Source organism: Camelus ferus, chromosome 10 (genome assembly GCF_009834535.1).
Source record: "Camelus ferus isolate YT-003-E chromosome 10, BCGSAC_Cfer_1.0, whole genome shotgun sequence".
Classification (NCBI taxonomy): Eukaryota; Metazoa; Chordata; class Mammalia; order Artiodactyla; family Camelidae; genus Camelus; species Camelus ferus.
In genome coordinates, this window is record NC_045705.1 from 20,464,880 (window position 1) to 20,478,005 (window position 13,126).

General features: G+C 35.0%; 1 protein-coding gene across 6 annotated transcripts in view; it reads left to right on the top strand.

Moving 5' to 3' along the window:
• The window catches only part of HIPK3 (homeodomain interacting protein kinase 3), an 80,610-nt gene extending 68,055 nt beyond the window's left edge, over positions 1-12,555 (top strand). For 3 of the 6 annotated variants that reach the window (XM_032488431.1, XM_032488432.1, XM_032488433.1), the window contains exons 9-17: positions 3,692-3,813; positions 4,083-4,210; positions 4,303-4,464; positions 4,617-4,679; positions 4,968-5,261; positions 5,542-5,682; positions 7,150-7,385; positions 7,666-7,793; positions 8,625-12,555. In XM_032488431.1, coding sequence (XP_032344322.1) covers positions 3,692-3,813; positions 4,083-4,210; positions 4,303-4,464; positions 4,617-4,679; positions 4,968-5,261; positions 5,542-5,682; positions 7,150-7,385; positions 7,666-7,793; positions 8,625-9,101 — 1,751 coding nt within the window. In that variant the 3' untranslated portion in view covers positions 9,102-12,555. The remainder of the gene's footprint in view (positions 1-3,691; positions 3,814-4,082; positions 4,211-4,302; positions 4,465-4,616; positions 4,680-4,967; positions 5,262-5,541; positions 5,683-7,149; positions 7,386-7,665; positions 7,794-8,624) is intronic. The other 3 variants (XM_032488434.1, XM_032488435.1, XM_032488436.1) reach the window with 3 other exon arrangements.
• Positions 12,556-13,126: the final 571 nt, after the last annotated feature.

Here is a 13,126-nt window from a genome sequence, read left to right on the forward strand (position 1 = left end):
GTCAAACTGAGGAACTTCTTAGTGATAAAAGGGTGATAGTAGTGACTGGACTAACCAGAAGAAAGCCCTCTTTCCTAGGCTTTCCCAACATTTTGTCCTAGGCTTTAACATTTGTTATGTCTTAAATCAAGAGGCTGACTTCAAATAGGCCCTAAATGACTCTTTGAAACGTGGTGGTAATGCTGTAGAGTGTAAGTGAGAGCACTTGGTGCTTAGTCAGGACACCTGGTTGTTTCTCTATTTGCTGTGCCATCCCAGACAAGTCTGCTAACCTGTTTCAGCCCTAGTCACAGAAAACAGACTGAATAGATAACTATCTTGATCATTTCCTAGCTGTAATATTTCTGAATTCTGGAGGTTATTTTAATTTTTATTTGATTTAAGAATGTGAGCAACTTTTTAAAGTTTTTATTTTTAATATTCCCCATAGTGCCTAAGAAAGCACCAAGAATCTGTTTGTTGACTTGCTTGGCTGGTAATAGATGTGAAAACATGGCAGCTCTTTAGCCACATTGGTCATGTCAGGGTAGCTTTCTTCTGTTATCTGTGACAGTGACCCATGGCTGCTCTGGTAATAAAAATACCCATAACATGTTGTCAGCACTCTTAAAGATGCTGTTGTGTTTCTTTGTTTTTTCAGCTGTTTATTATAAAAATTTCAAACATACAGAAAAGTTCAAAGAATAATAATACCTTCTACCCTCGATTCAACTAGTATTGTATTAACATGTTGCCATGTTTGTTCTGTCTGTTACACATATACATACCATTGATAGTAAGTAGTAGACATTTTACTTCTAAATACTTGAGCATGGAAGAATGATGCTTTTTTGTTTTTTAATCAGTTACCACTCAAGTGGTATCTTGACGAATGCGCTTTCACTTAGATGAGTTTTTAATCTGTACTAATAGATTTTTAGGTTCTAACGATCTCTCCTGTGTACCAAAATTAGTTTGAAGGTCAGCCAACCACAGTGTTATATATTTCATCAAGGTTTGGGATAAGCATTTTTTTTTTCAGAGTCTACCTTCTGTTTGTTAGTAAAAGGCTTTGATCTTTTTATGTGGCTTATAATTAATAAAAGGTCAGCAACCTTTCTGTAAATAAGTCAGCAACTCAGTGGTTCATAACCAGGATAACAGAAAGAAAAGGAGATACTCTCAGACTCATTAACTCCTCAGGTGTCAAGAGCAATAGTTTTGAAATTAATAGTGAGACAAAGTAAACTGTTAGCTTTTAGGACTAACAGGAGCAGTTACAGCAGCACTACAGGCAGGCTCTACAATATGCTGTCCCATTGTTTCTTATCTTAGTATCACGACTACTTAGAAAGGAAAGCTTTCCCTCTAATCCATTTTGGCATCTCTGTAGAGAATCCCAATATTGGTCTTCTTACCCCTTTACCTCATGAGTTGCAAATCCATTTCGAAGAAATGTTTTAAAGTGATGATTGGGTAACAGTTACGGTACCATTATAATTTGCATTTTAAAATAAAATTTATGTTTGTTCTCCCTCATTTTAAATATTTTACTTTGGGACTACAGTGTTTAATTTTATCATGTATTTCATATATTCAAAACACTATAGAATAATATGAACAGGAATAAATTTTATTTCAAATTTAGAGAGATAGATCATCTTTTTTTTGATGGGAGGGTGGGGGGTGGGGTTAGGTTTATTTATTTACTTTTAGAGGAGGTACTGGGGATTGAATCCGGGACCTCATGCATGCTAAGCATGCACTCTACCACTTGAGCTATACCCTCTCCCTATAGAATAGTAGGTAGGTATTGATATATAGATACCACATCCCTAATATTGTGCTGTTTTTAAGTACAGAAGACTTAAATAAGCTTTTACTTAACAAATCTCAGTGTAGGTTGTACATACTAAACAAGCATTTAACATTATTTGTCGATCAGAAAAGCTAGTTATTCATCCCCTCTGGATGAAAACTAGTATTTTAGAAACAAATGCATTCCAGTTCCAGCAAAATTCTCCTCTGTTGTACTAGAACGCTTTTTGTGTCGCGCTTTCCAGGTATCAGGCAAAATCTAATCAAAGATTTAAAACTATTTTTAGCTAACCTAATAACTATATAGAAAGTTGGGATCTTAACCCACTTTTAAATTTGATTAAAAAAATTTTTTAGACCTCATGAGGAGAGAAGGTAATAAGAGAATTCTTCTCATCTTAAGGTATTGATTTTGCGGAGAATTGAAGGGCTACCTAATTTTTTTTTGGATTTAAAAATTCACTCTGTGATTTCATCCTTATCAAAGTGAATTCTGCTTTTTTCTCTGATGAGATTCTCTATTGCTGCAATATCCCTACACAGCCTGGGTGTGCTTTTATTCAGTTTCTTGGAGAATTTGCTGATTAAGGCATGCTTTTTTGGAAAGGGTAAGAAGGTTAGTTTTAAAAAATAATTCATAGATCTTTGTTAAACTTCATTCATATGTAGCTCTTTAGGCTGAGCTCCAAGGGTAAAACACCCTGGCAGTAGGATAAAAGCTTCTGTGAAGAAAATAAATGCAACAAAATCAACACTCTCCTTAGGATTAATACTTAGACTATATTTGTACAATAAACATTATAAGATTATTTTTCAATAGGAAAAGAAAAGAATTGTATTTTTTTATGGCTGATCACCATAGGCTTATGGCTGATCACTCAAGGTTACTTTTGTCCAAAACCTAATTATCTTTAAATAATCTGCCAGCCCATATTGAAAGTAAGGGCTACAATAGGCTGGAATTATGAAATAGTGAACTTACTCTAGTAACTGAGTTTTCTGATCTTGAAAGATGTCCATAAAATCTTTTAGTCAAAGCTCTAAGTTGGGGTGATACTACCTTACTCTATTAAAGTTTAGTACCATAAGATTTAATATTTGCAAGGTGCTTGCAATGTATGTCACAAACTTATTAACATCAGCAGGATTGACATAGCTATTAATCTTGGTTTCTAATTTTCCCAGAGGGAAAGCAAAATGGAACATGTTTGTCCTGGAGTTCCAGCAGCTCTCTACTAGAAATACTAGTAGATTAAACCACATTGATCAAAGCTTAGTTTGTATCATCATATTTGGCAGAAACATTTATTTTTTCCTTTTCCTTTGGAGATTGAAAAGACTATGCCATCCTGAATTTTATTGAATCATGTAAACCATCATGGCCATTGAAGTGTCAAGTTGTGATACATTCCCCCTTTGGTGACAAGCGTATAAGATCTTATTACAGTTTTAAAGAAGAGAATACTAAGCATAGCATAGTTTGTATAAAAAGATGAACATTTTACCTTCTGGAGGATAAAGATGTTGAGCAAGATTCACCTTTCTTTGACTTTTATCAGTCGCAGAACTATTTGAAAAGGAAAATAAAGCTACAATTGCAAACTTTGAAAGGAGTGGGGAGTTTAAAGAACAATAAATAATTCAACTTTAATGCATCTTAAAATGGTAGAGAAGAGTAGCTTTATAACTGTTTTTTGGAATGATACACCACAAGGTGGATAGAAAGTATCTCACTTAACAGATCGCTTTGTTAGTATTATGAAAGTTTTATGCAGGGGAATTTTTTTCATAATCTTGTTAAGAATTTTAGCAATTCATAAATTTAAAAGTTCTATAAGTTAACTCAGAGAAAGGTTTTTTCCTCTTTTATTGAGAACTATTTTCTCTTTCACAGGTATTCCTGCAACACATGGTAAACCCACAAGTTATTCAATAAGAGTAGATAATACAGTTCCCCTTGTAACTCAGGCCCCAGCTGTGCAGCCACTACAGATCCGACCAGGAGTCCTTTCTCAGGTTGGGAATAATTCATTATTTTTGCGTATGTGCTGTCCTCTGTATACTCAAGTATAGATACTAATCCATTTGTAATATATCAGCCTGTGCTGTTGGAAACAGTGAAAATGACCTGGGTGGGAATTTCATCCTCGTAAATTATTGAATTTAACTTTTATAATTATTAGATGATTGTTACTTTAATATATTTTTATTTTAAGATGTAATACTGATGAATTACCTGTAACTTACTAGTGTTTCTTTTGTTTTTTGTTTTGGTTTTGGTGCAGCAGACATGGTCAGGTAGAACACAGCAGATGCTGGTACCTGCCTGGCAACAGGTAACACCCATGGCTCCTGCTACTGCTACCTTAACTGCTGAGAGTGTGGCTGGTTCACACAGGCTGGGAGACTGGGGGTAAGTTAAAAACAAAAATACTTCTTTGTGAACAGTTTGCAAAATAGATCTTGGTAAAGTAGGGATTCAATTTTTCTAAATTTTCTCCCTAGGAAAATGATTTCACACAGCAGTCATTATAGCTCAATGATGCCACAACCTCTTTTAACCAATCAGATCACTTTATCGGCGCCTCAGCCAATTAGTGTGGGCATCGCACATGTTGTCTGGCCCCAGCCTGCCACTACCAAGAAAAATAAACTGTGCCAGAACAGGTTGGTATTGATATTTTAACTTTCCTCTGCATTTTGAGAATCATTAAAATAAATTTTGCATGTACACCAGAGGGTCACTCTGTTGTATTCAAAATGACCTCTTTGATAGCTTTGTTACAAACACTAAGCCAGCTCCCTTCTCAATTTCTCAGAGGTATTTTGGTAAAACTAATGGAATGGGAGCCAGGAAGAGAGGAAATAAATGCTTTCAGTTGGTAAGATTGTCTTTATTGCCCTTTTGATTCATTATCTACCTATAATTTTAGATACTCAAGATATCACATTTACCAAAAAATGACCATTTGATTGTATGTAAATGCAATCTGCACGGATATTTCTGAGATATTTTATATATCACAAACTCATGATCTGTATGTTAGTATGTTATATACATAATCTTGAACAAGTGGACGTTTGCATTGTTCATTATATCAAGATACCTTAGAAAAATGTCATGTATATATTTTAATTATGGAAATGACTCATTATTCCTCTGATTGCAGGAGTAATTCATTGCAGAATACCAATATCCCACAATCAGCATTTATTTCTCCAAAGATAGAAAATGGAAAAGATGTCGAGGAAGTAAGTTGTATAGAAACACAGGACAATCATAACTCAGAAGGGGAGGCAAGAAATTGTGAAACTTCTATCAGGCAGGACTCTGATTCATCAGTTTCAGATAAACAGCGGCAAACCATCATCATTGCTGACTCCCCAAGTCCTGCGGTGAGTGTGATCACCATTAGCAGTGACACTGATGAGGAAGAGACGTCGCAGAGACATTCGCTCAGAGAGTAAGTGCCAAAGGTGGTCTCCTGCAATTTTGCTGCATTCTTAAATAAGGACGATGGCGCCCTCTGGTGTGGTGGGGAAAATCTGATTTATTCCCTGTCTGTCAGTGTCCTTCACAGCAAACTTCCTGAATAGTGTTTAGCATGATCATTATAGCGTTTTCCCAGTATTTATGAGCTTTAGATTTTTGTCTGTAGGTCACTCTTAACTGTTACATATCCTTAAATAATGGGGGAGTATGTTCTCATTTTTGACTCATTTTCCTCTTCCCTCTTGTACTAGATGCAAAGGTAATCTAGATTGTGAAGCTTGCCAGAGCACTTTAAATATCGATCGGATGTGTTCATTAAGTAGTCCTGATAGTACTCTGAGCACCAGCTCCTCAGGGCAGTCCAGCCCATCCCCTTGCAAGAGACCAAACAGGTAAAGGAATCTCAGTAGCGGTATATTATAAATGTTAAGTCTACTAAGAAGCCTATGATTTCTTTTATTGTGTAAATTAGTAAATAACCTGCCAGTTTACCACAGTGACTTCTCTCTTGAGTATGATTTTTGAACTAGATCAGCTTTTTATAAACTCAGGTTTTAAGTAGTATAGAACAGATCTAAATGAAAAATTGAGGTTCTGTAAATGATTTTTAAAGAATCATTTGTTTTTGAAAGGGTGAAAAAGCCACACTCTCAACTTCAACTCCACTGACTACTATTGTAACTTAAATTTGGAATAAGACTTACACTCTAGCAAAATAAAAAGAAATGTTTTGCATAATAAAGTAATGACCCACTGTCACTAGAGTGTTTGCTGATTTTTTTCTCTCAGTAGTGATTGATCTTGCATGGTTTAATCCGTATTTCCCTCCCACTTTCCTTTTGGCCAGGGACATGTGTTGCCACTAAAGTAGTGCGCTTCTCCTAACCTGCATGGTACACTAATGCATTCAGAGATGACCTGTAAAAATGTCAGTGAAATACATTTGATTTCAGCTTTTAGAAATTCTTTTTCTAGTGGAAACAAAATTTGAAAAGATTTTCGGTCTTAATTTTATTCATTTATCTTCTCTTTTTTCCTCAGTCAAGGAATATGGTATTAAATACTTATAACCAAAGCTCTGTGGAAGATATAAAGAAGTTTTTACACTTCTTTGTCTTATAAATTGTTTGTAATGTGATTTATTTTATTTTAACTATTTTGGGGGGGATATAAGATGTGTATGTATAAATGTGTAAGATACAAAAATAAAAATATATAACTGAAATATACATATAGAAAGAAATGCTTCAAATAGTTAAGTATGAACTAAGCGATTAAAGCAGAATAAATATTGTAAAAAAATCCCAAGGAGAGAGAGGGTTAGGGCCCAAGGGTGAAGACGAGAAGAGAAACGAGGAGTGTGACTAGACCTTCAGAGAGGTGGGAAAGACCCTTCAGATAACTGGTTGGTTAAAAGGATCCAAATTACCACTAAAGGCACATATATAACATTGGAATTTAATCTGAAATATCTGAGTTACATGCTTACATGTTTATGCATTTCATTTAAATTATCCAGCACAATATTTCCTTTGTAGTGTCTTGGTAAAATATTCTATAATTTATAAAATGGGATTTTATGAACTGCTACTATGGATCAAGTGGGAAGGGAAAGGAGGGATAATTAAGTGCCAAGAGGGTGGTATTCATAAACAGACAGAATTAGGGTTAGCAGTCTGAAGAGAGAATTAATGTGAGAATCTAGGAAATCTGTGAAAAATATACTTGGACAAGGAAGAAGTTATAATGAAATATGAAATAACTGAGTAAGGGTCTCATCAATTTGCTGGAGTCTGCAAGTTACTTAACTTTTGGTTTAATGTTGAAAACCATTACTTATAAAAAATGCTGTCTTGCAGTATGTCAGATGAAGAACAGGAAAGTGGTTGCGATACAGTGGATGGCTCTCCAACATCAGATTCTTCGGGGCATGACAGTCCATTTGCAGAGAGCAGTTTTGTGGAGGATACTCATCAAAATGCAGAACTGGTGACCTCTGCTGACGCAGAAACCAAACCAGCTGTTTGTACTGTTGTGGTGCCACCAATGGGACTAGAAAATGGATTAAATGCCGATGAGCATATGGCAAACACAGGTAAACTGAGTCTTCCTTGTTCCCCTGATTGTCCCTTTAAAAGTCTTAATTTAGGAACATCAGAGCCAAAAGTCATCTGAATTTCCAGCTTGACCCTGCCAAATCTGTTGTACGAAAGAATTATCTTCTAACATTATCCAGTCCTTGGAAACCATAAGATCTCTTTTCCTTTTATTTAATTTTAAGGGTCTCAATCACTATTGTGTAAACTATCTAAAGATCTTTCTAATTTTTAATGAGAAGGAAAAAGCAGCTACTCTTAATATTTTGTTGTTGCCAGATTCTATATGCCAGCCATTAATAAAAGGACGATCTGCTCCTGGAAGATTAAACCAGCCTTCCACAGTGGGTAATCGTCAGCAAAAATTGACATCAGCATTCCAGCAGCAGCATTTGAATTTCAGTCAGGTATGTTTGTGAATTTATGAGTCTTTGAGATTCAAATTCAGCAGTTTTCCAACTGGGGGAAAATAGATTTCCAAACTGTATACAATCTTGATAAATTTTTCCCTTTTCATTATCCCAAGTGACTTAAGAGTGATTGGCCTAATAACAAGATACTTATCAGATTATCTATAGAACTTGCATTCTTCAGAAAGATTAGGTTCTTAGGTTTCCTTAACTAATCATTTTAGTGTATTTGTTGTCTTAGATTCTTTAAATCAGAATGTACACAAATGGCTACATTTCTTATGTGTTCGTCATGGTGATGATGAGAGATGCCTTATTGAGTACTTTTCATCTGGTCGGCACTGTGTTTGGCAGTTGTGTTTCATTTTCAGGAAAGAAAAGATCATAGGTATTGGAGTCTGACCTACGTTCAAATCCTGACTTTGCTAAATATTTCGTATTTTATGTTGGCCAGGTCTCTTCAACAAATTTGGACCACAATTAGTAGGAATAATAGCTATATTGGGGGATTTTTTTGGAATTAAATAATGCCATGTATGTAAAGTGTTAGTCTTACATAGAGTAGGTGCTCCGCAAATGGTAGCTGTCAGTAGTTGTGGGAATGTAGACATTCCTAGCAGCAGTAGTGGCGATGTTACTATTATAATAGTATGCAGTAATACATGTTAAAATGTATAAAATCAATTGATCTTTTTCTCTTCTCTATACCAGGTATAAGCTAAAATCTGAGAGATCCTCTATCAGTCACAGAGTATCTTGTAATTCCCATTTTTTTCTTTCTTTTTAACTTATGTATCCAGTCTTTTTGTTTGTTTTGTTTTTGGGTAGGTTCAGCACTTCGGATCTGGACATCAGGAGTGGAACGGAAACTTTGGACATCGAAGACAGCAAGCTTATCTCCCTACTGGTGTTACCAGTAATCCATTCACTCTTTCCCATGGAAGTCCTAATCACACAGCTGTACATGCCCATCTGGCTGGAAGTACGCACCTCGGAGGACAGCCTGCTCTGCTCCCGTACCCATCATCAGCTACGCTCAGTAGTGCTGCACCAGTGGCCCACCTCTTAGCCTCTCCATGTACCTCAAGACCTGTGTTACAGCATCCAACTTATAATATCTCCCACCCCAGTGGCATAGTTCACCAAGTTCCAGTGGGCATAAATCCCCGTCTGTTACCATCCCCAACCATTCATCAGACTCAGTACAAACCGATCTTCCCACCACATTCTTACATTGCAGCATCACCTGCATATACTGGATTTCCATTGAGTCCAACTAAACTCAGCCAGTATCCATATATGTGAAAACTCAAAAGAGTATATATTGAGGAAGCTCAACGATATAAACATTTGATTAAAAATAAAAACATGGTATTTAATAAATATTAGCCATGGCACAAGAAAATTATTTTTGAATCATGTAGACTTGGGTGCAATTTAAACAACTTTGAGCTTTAAAAAAAAACTCACTTTTAATGTGTTTTGCACATTTGGTATAACTTGTCTTTGGTCATGTTATCTTCTTATGTAGTAACTCTAGACAGGTGACTTATGGGAGCAGAAGTCCAATTTTGCTCCTGCTATTTTTTATAAAATTGCCTTCTAACTAGTGCAAGACACGTCCATATTTGGGAAGCCATTCTGTGTACAGACTTAGAGCAACAGATGCACATGTGTCAGAATTACAGCATCAAGTGAATTGTGTTATCTGTGTCTTAGTGTATAAATGTTGGGTCACTTGCCTAAGAAATTGAGATATTGTTCTTTACATTTGCATGTGTCTTTGCATGGGCAAAATGTTGCCTAGACTTTGCTCTTAAATGTTGTTCTAATAATCTCAGCTGCATTGTAAACCGTTCCCACACATAGTGCCTTAAATATTTGAGGTTGTTAATGTTATTACCTATATATAAATGTTGAGGACTGCAGCACTTATAAATTCAGACCTATTCTTTAGTTTCCTTTGATAGGGTAATGTTCATTTTTGGTTTTGTGTGGTATGATTTCAGGTCGTAGCTGTTTTTTCCTTACTAAGAGGGCAGCATGTTTGCTATAGCTGAATTCTGCTGTCTGATTTTTCAGAATGATCTAGCTTCAAGAAAAGCAAGCAGGTAGTAGTGCTTAGGAAAAATTGATTCAGTATCTAATGGATAGTTGATAACTGTCACAACACAGCATTTTATATACTGTTAGGTGAAACTGCAATACAATCTAAGTTTATTTTGGGAGTGTTTGCTGTATAATTGGGTTTAATAAAATGTTTAGAGGTGCAGTAGGCATGACTTTGAGTAGATAATGAAAGAAAATGCAAAATGCTCATTGATTCATGATGTGGTTTCATCTTAGCTTGGGCAAACCATGCAGTATTTAATAAATAGTAGCAGAATATTTACTATTGAAGCTTGAAAAGATGTGAGTTCTTTGTGTGCAATTTTTCATTTATGCATGTGAGAGGGTTTTTTTTTTTTAAGTATTTTTACATTGTAGTACTTGTTTTGCTTGTTGGTGGTGTTTGCTTATTTAATACATTCCGTCAGGGACAGAAATTACATGCTTTTTTTCCCCCCTAGAAGTGTGTCTTGGGTTTTTCCCTCTTTTTTTTTTTTTTTTTTTCCTGGGTGGTGGTTATGTTTAAATGAAGTTGCTTTTACAGCACCAAAGACTTAATCATCCATTTCCTATATAAAAGGTAGCTACTTTTTGCATAGACCTCAAGTATATTGTAGTATAGAGGTGGAATTTAAAGGAAGGTATTAAACAGGCTGTGTTTTAGCTTATGGGCAAGTAATAAATTGTATCATTTATCTTGAATGTATCATAGATAAGCTGCTATATAACGATTGCCACTTCAGATAGCTGTGAAATTAGGTGATTAACTAGCTGTTATTTAGCCTTCTAATTTCTGTATAAGTCTAATTACATGAAATAGAAGTTGGGGTTTTGATTTTTTACTTTGCTTTCCTGTTTGGAGTGTCATTGTAACTACTGTATTGTAAATGATGGAAAGTAATTGCATATGTTATTTTGGGGTGTGTTATTTGCATCAGTATTTTATCTCTATTAATGTTTGTGCTCATCACTGCATATAAAAAAAACTTGGATGTATCAATGTAACTTAATTTTTTATTTTCATACTGGCATTGTAGACACTTGAGAAAGCTGTATCTTGCAGGCTTGACTTAACTTTTTTTCCTTAAAAATCTGGAATAATAATCTTAAAGCATTTACTGGAATAAACAGTACAAAGCATTTGAGTGCAAAACTCTCCAAATGTTTTGGATTTATAGCATTTCTTTGATAAATGAATTGCATATCACTAGTACAGCTCTCATAGCATTGATAATAAGCTAATAATGGACAGACTTTCCTTTACTTCATTAATACAAGCAGTGTTTTATTTAATTATCATCAATGAAATAAATGTGCCTGAAATTGATTTTAAAAATTACAGTATTAGATCATAAAATAAAAACCAGCAGTACATTTTTAGTCACACTGAAAATGAAGGACTTAATTTTCCCCACAAGTTTCAGTGTTTTTAGTAATCAATTCTATGCATTTTATATAAATAGAAATATATATAACACATAAAAAGGAGTAGCCTAAGATTAATTTAAAATATTATTTACAGATGGCAAATTTATGGAGTCACTATTTAAGTAAACTTGCTGCCCTCCACAGCCTTCTAATTTTATTTCTATCATCCAGCAGATTACTGATACCTACTCACTCGTAGGAAAAGAATCAGTGCTGGCAGCAGCAGAAGTTTCAGAAACACCAAGTGCAAAGGATTGATTGATGTTTGCACCAAGTACAAAACTGGAGCAGTTTTCTTTTTGTTCAGGGCCATGTTTACTACCCTGAAACGTCATATTTTCTGTATTTCAGTTCTAAGACTGAGATGTCTTGTTAAATTGACAGTGAATGGTAAACTTCAGTGTTTTCATAATATAATAAGTACTGTTTGAGAAAGGTGTGCTCGAGTTAAGTACATTGCTTTTAACTGATTCTAATCATGGGCTTTTTATGTGTTTAAAAAGAAAAGTTCAAGATCCTGCTAAAGTCTAAATTTAGCATATTGACAAAAGAATCTGTATTTATATACCCTCTTTAAAACCATTTTTACCAGTTTTCTTTGGTTTTACTGCTTTCTTAAATAAAACACTGCATGACTTCCAAGTTGCATATTTGCATTACTACTTTAATTTGCAAATTAGTTTTAATCAAATACCCTGATTTTCATTTCTTTTCCTTCAGGGTGTTTAAATATGTTACTGTAGTAGCAAAACTCTTTCATTTAAAAAATTTCTACTACTAATTTTAAAGTCTTGGTTTGTGTTAAGTAAAAGTTAAATCATACACTGCAAGGTGTAGGAAGATTTGTTTTAATGAACCCAATGATATAGATTTGATTACTAAGTTTGAACTGTTAACTGTTTTACAATTTTAGACTTGTGGCTTTCTTTCTTTGGTTTGTTTGTTTTTGCTTTTACTTCTATGCTACACTAGTTTGCCATGTAGCAGTTGCACTGTGCAATATTACAATAAGGACTGGGAAAATTTTTATGGATGTAATGTCTATTACGGTTTGCGATAGTATTTCTCTCTAGTTCTCAGTGATTTAAATGTGACCAAGCCTTCTGTACTTTGTCACAAAAAGCGGGTTTTCCAGGTGACTATTTTGGTGAGTGTCAAAATAAGAATTTATGGTGTATTATTGTCGATTCACTTTGAATTAAAATATATATATTGCAGCAAACAGCTTGTTGACTTTTTTTCCAACTCAGTACTACTTACAGGGTAGGGAAGGAAAAGGTTAGTGGCATTGAGGTGCCTAACTTTCAATCATCTCATTTAATTCTCAGAGCCACCTATGAGATAGGCATTATTATCTTCACTGAAGATCAATGAAGTAGGCACGAAATGCCTAGGTAAGTTGTCCAGAGTCCCAGTGCTTCTGGGCGGTGAATCTGAGCTGTGAGCCAGGCCGTCTAACCATAACTAATCTACTCTCCAGCAGTTCTTTTATACTGAATTAGTAGGGAATCTACAGGTATTTTTAAGATATAAAAATGTGAGACTTCAAAAGAATGTGGTTGTAGTAGGCCAATTTAGGTTATGTCTTCAACTACCACCTTAGACTTCAAGGATCTAATTTTTTTTTTTGGAGGGGAGGCAGTTAGGTTTACTTACTTATTTTTAGAGGAGATACTGGGGATTGAACCCCGGACCTCATGCATGCTAATAAGCTCAAGGATCTAATTTTAGAGGAACATCAGTAGGAAGGTTTTTTTTTAGGGAGCATCACTCCAGAACACACCAGTGAGAAT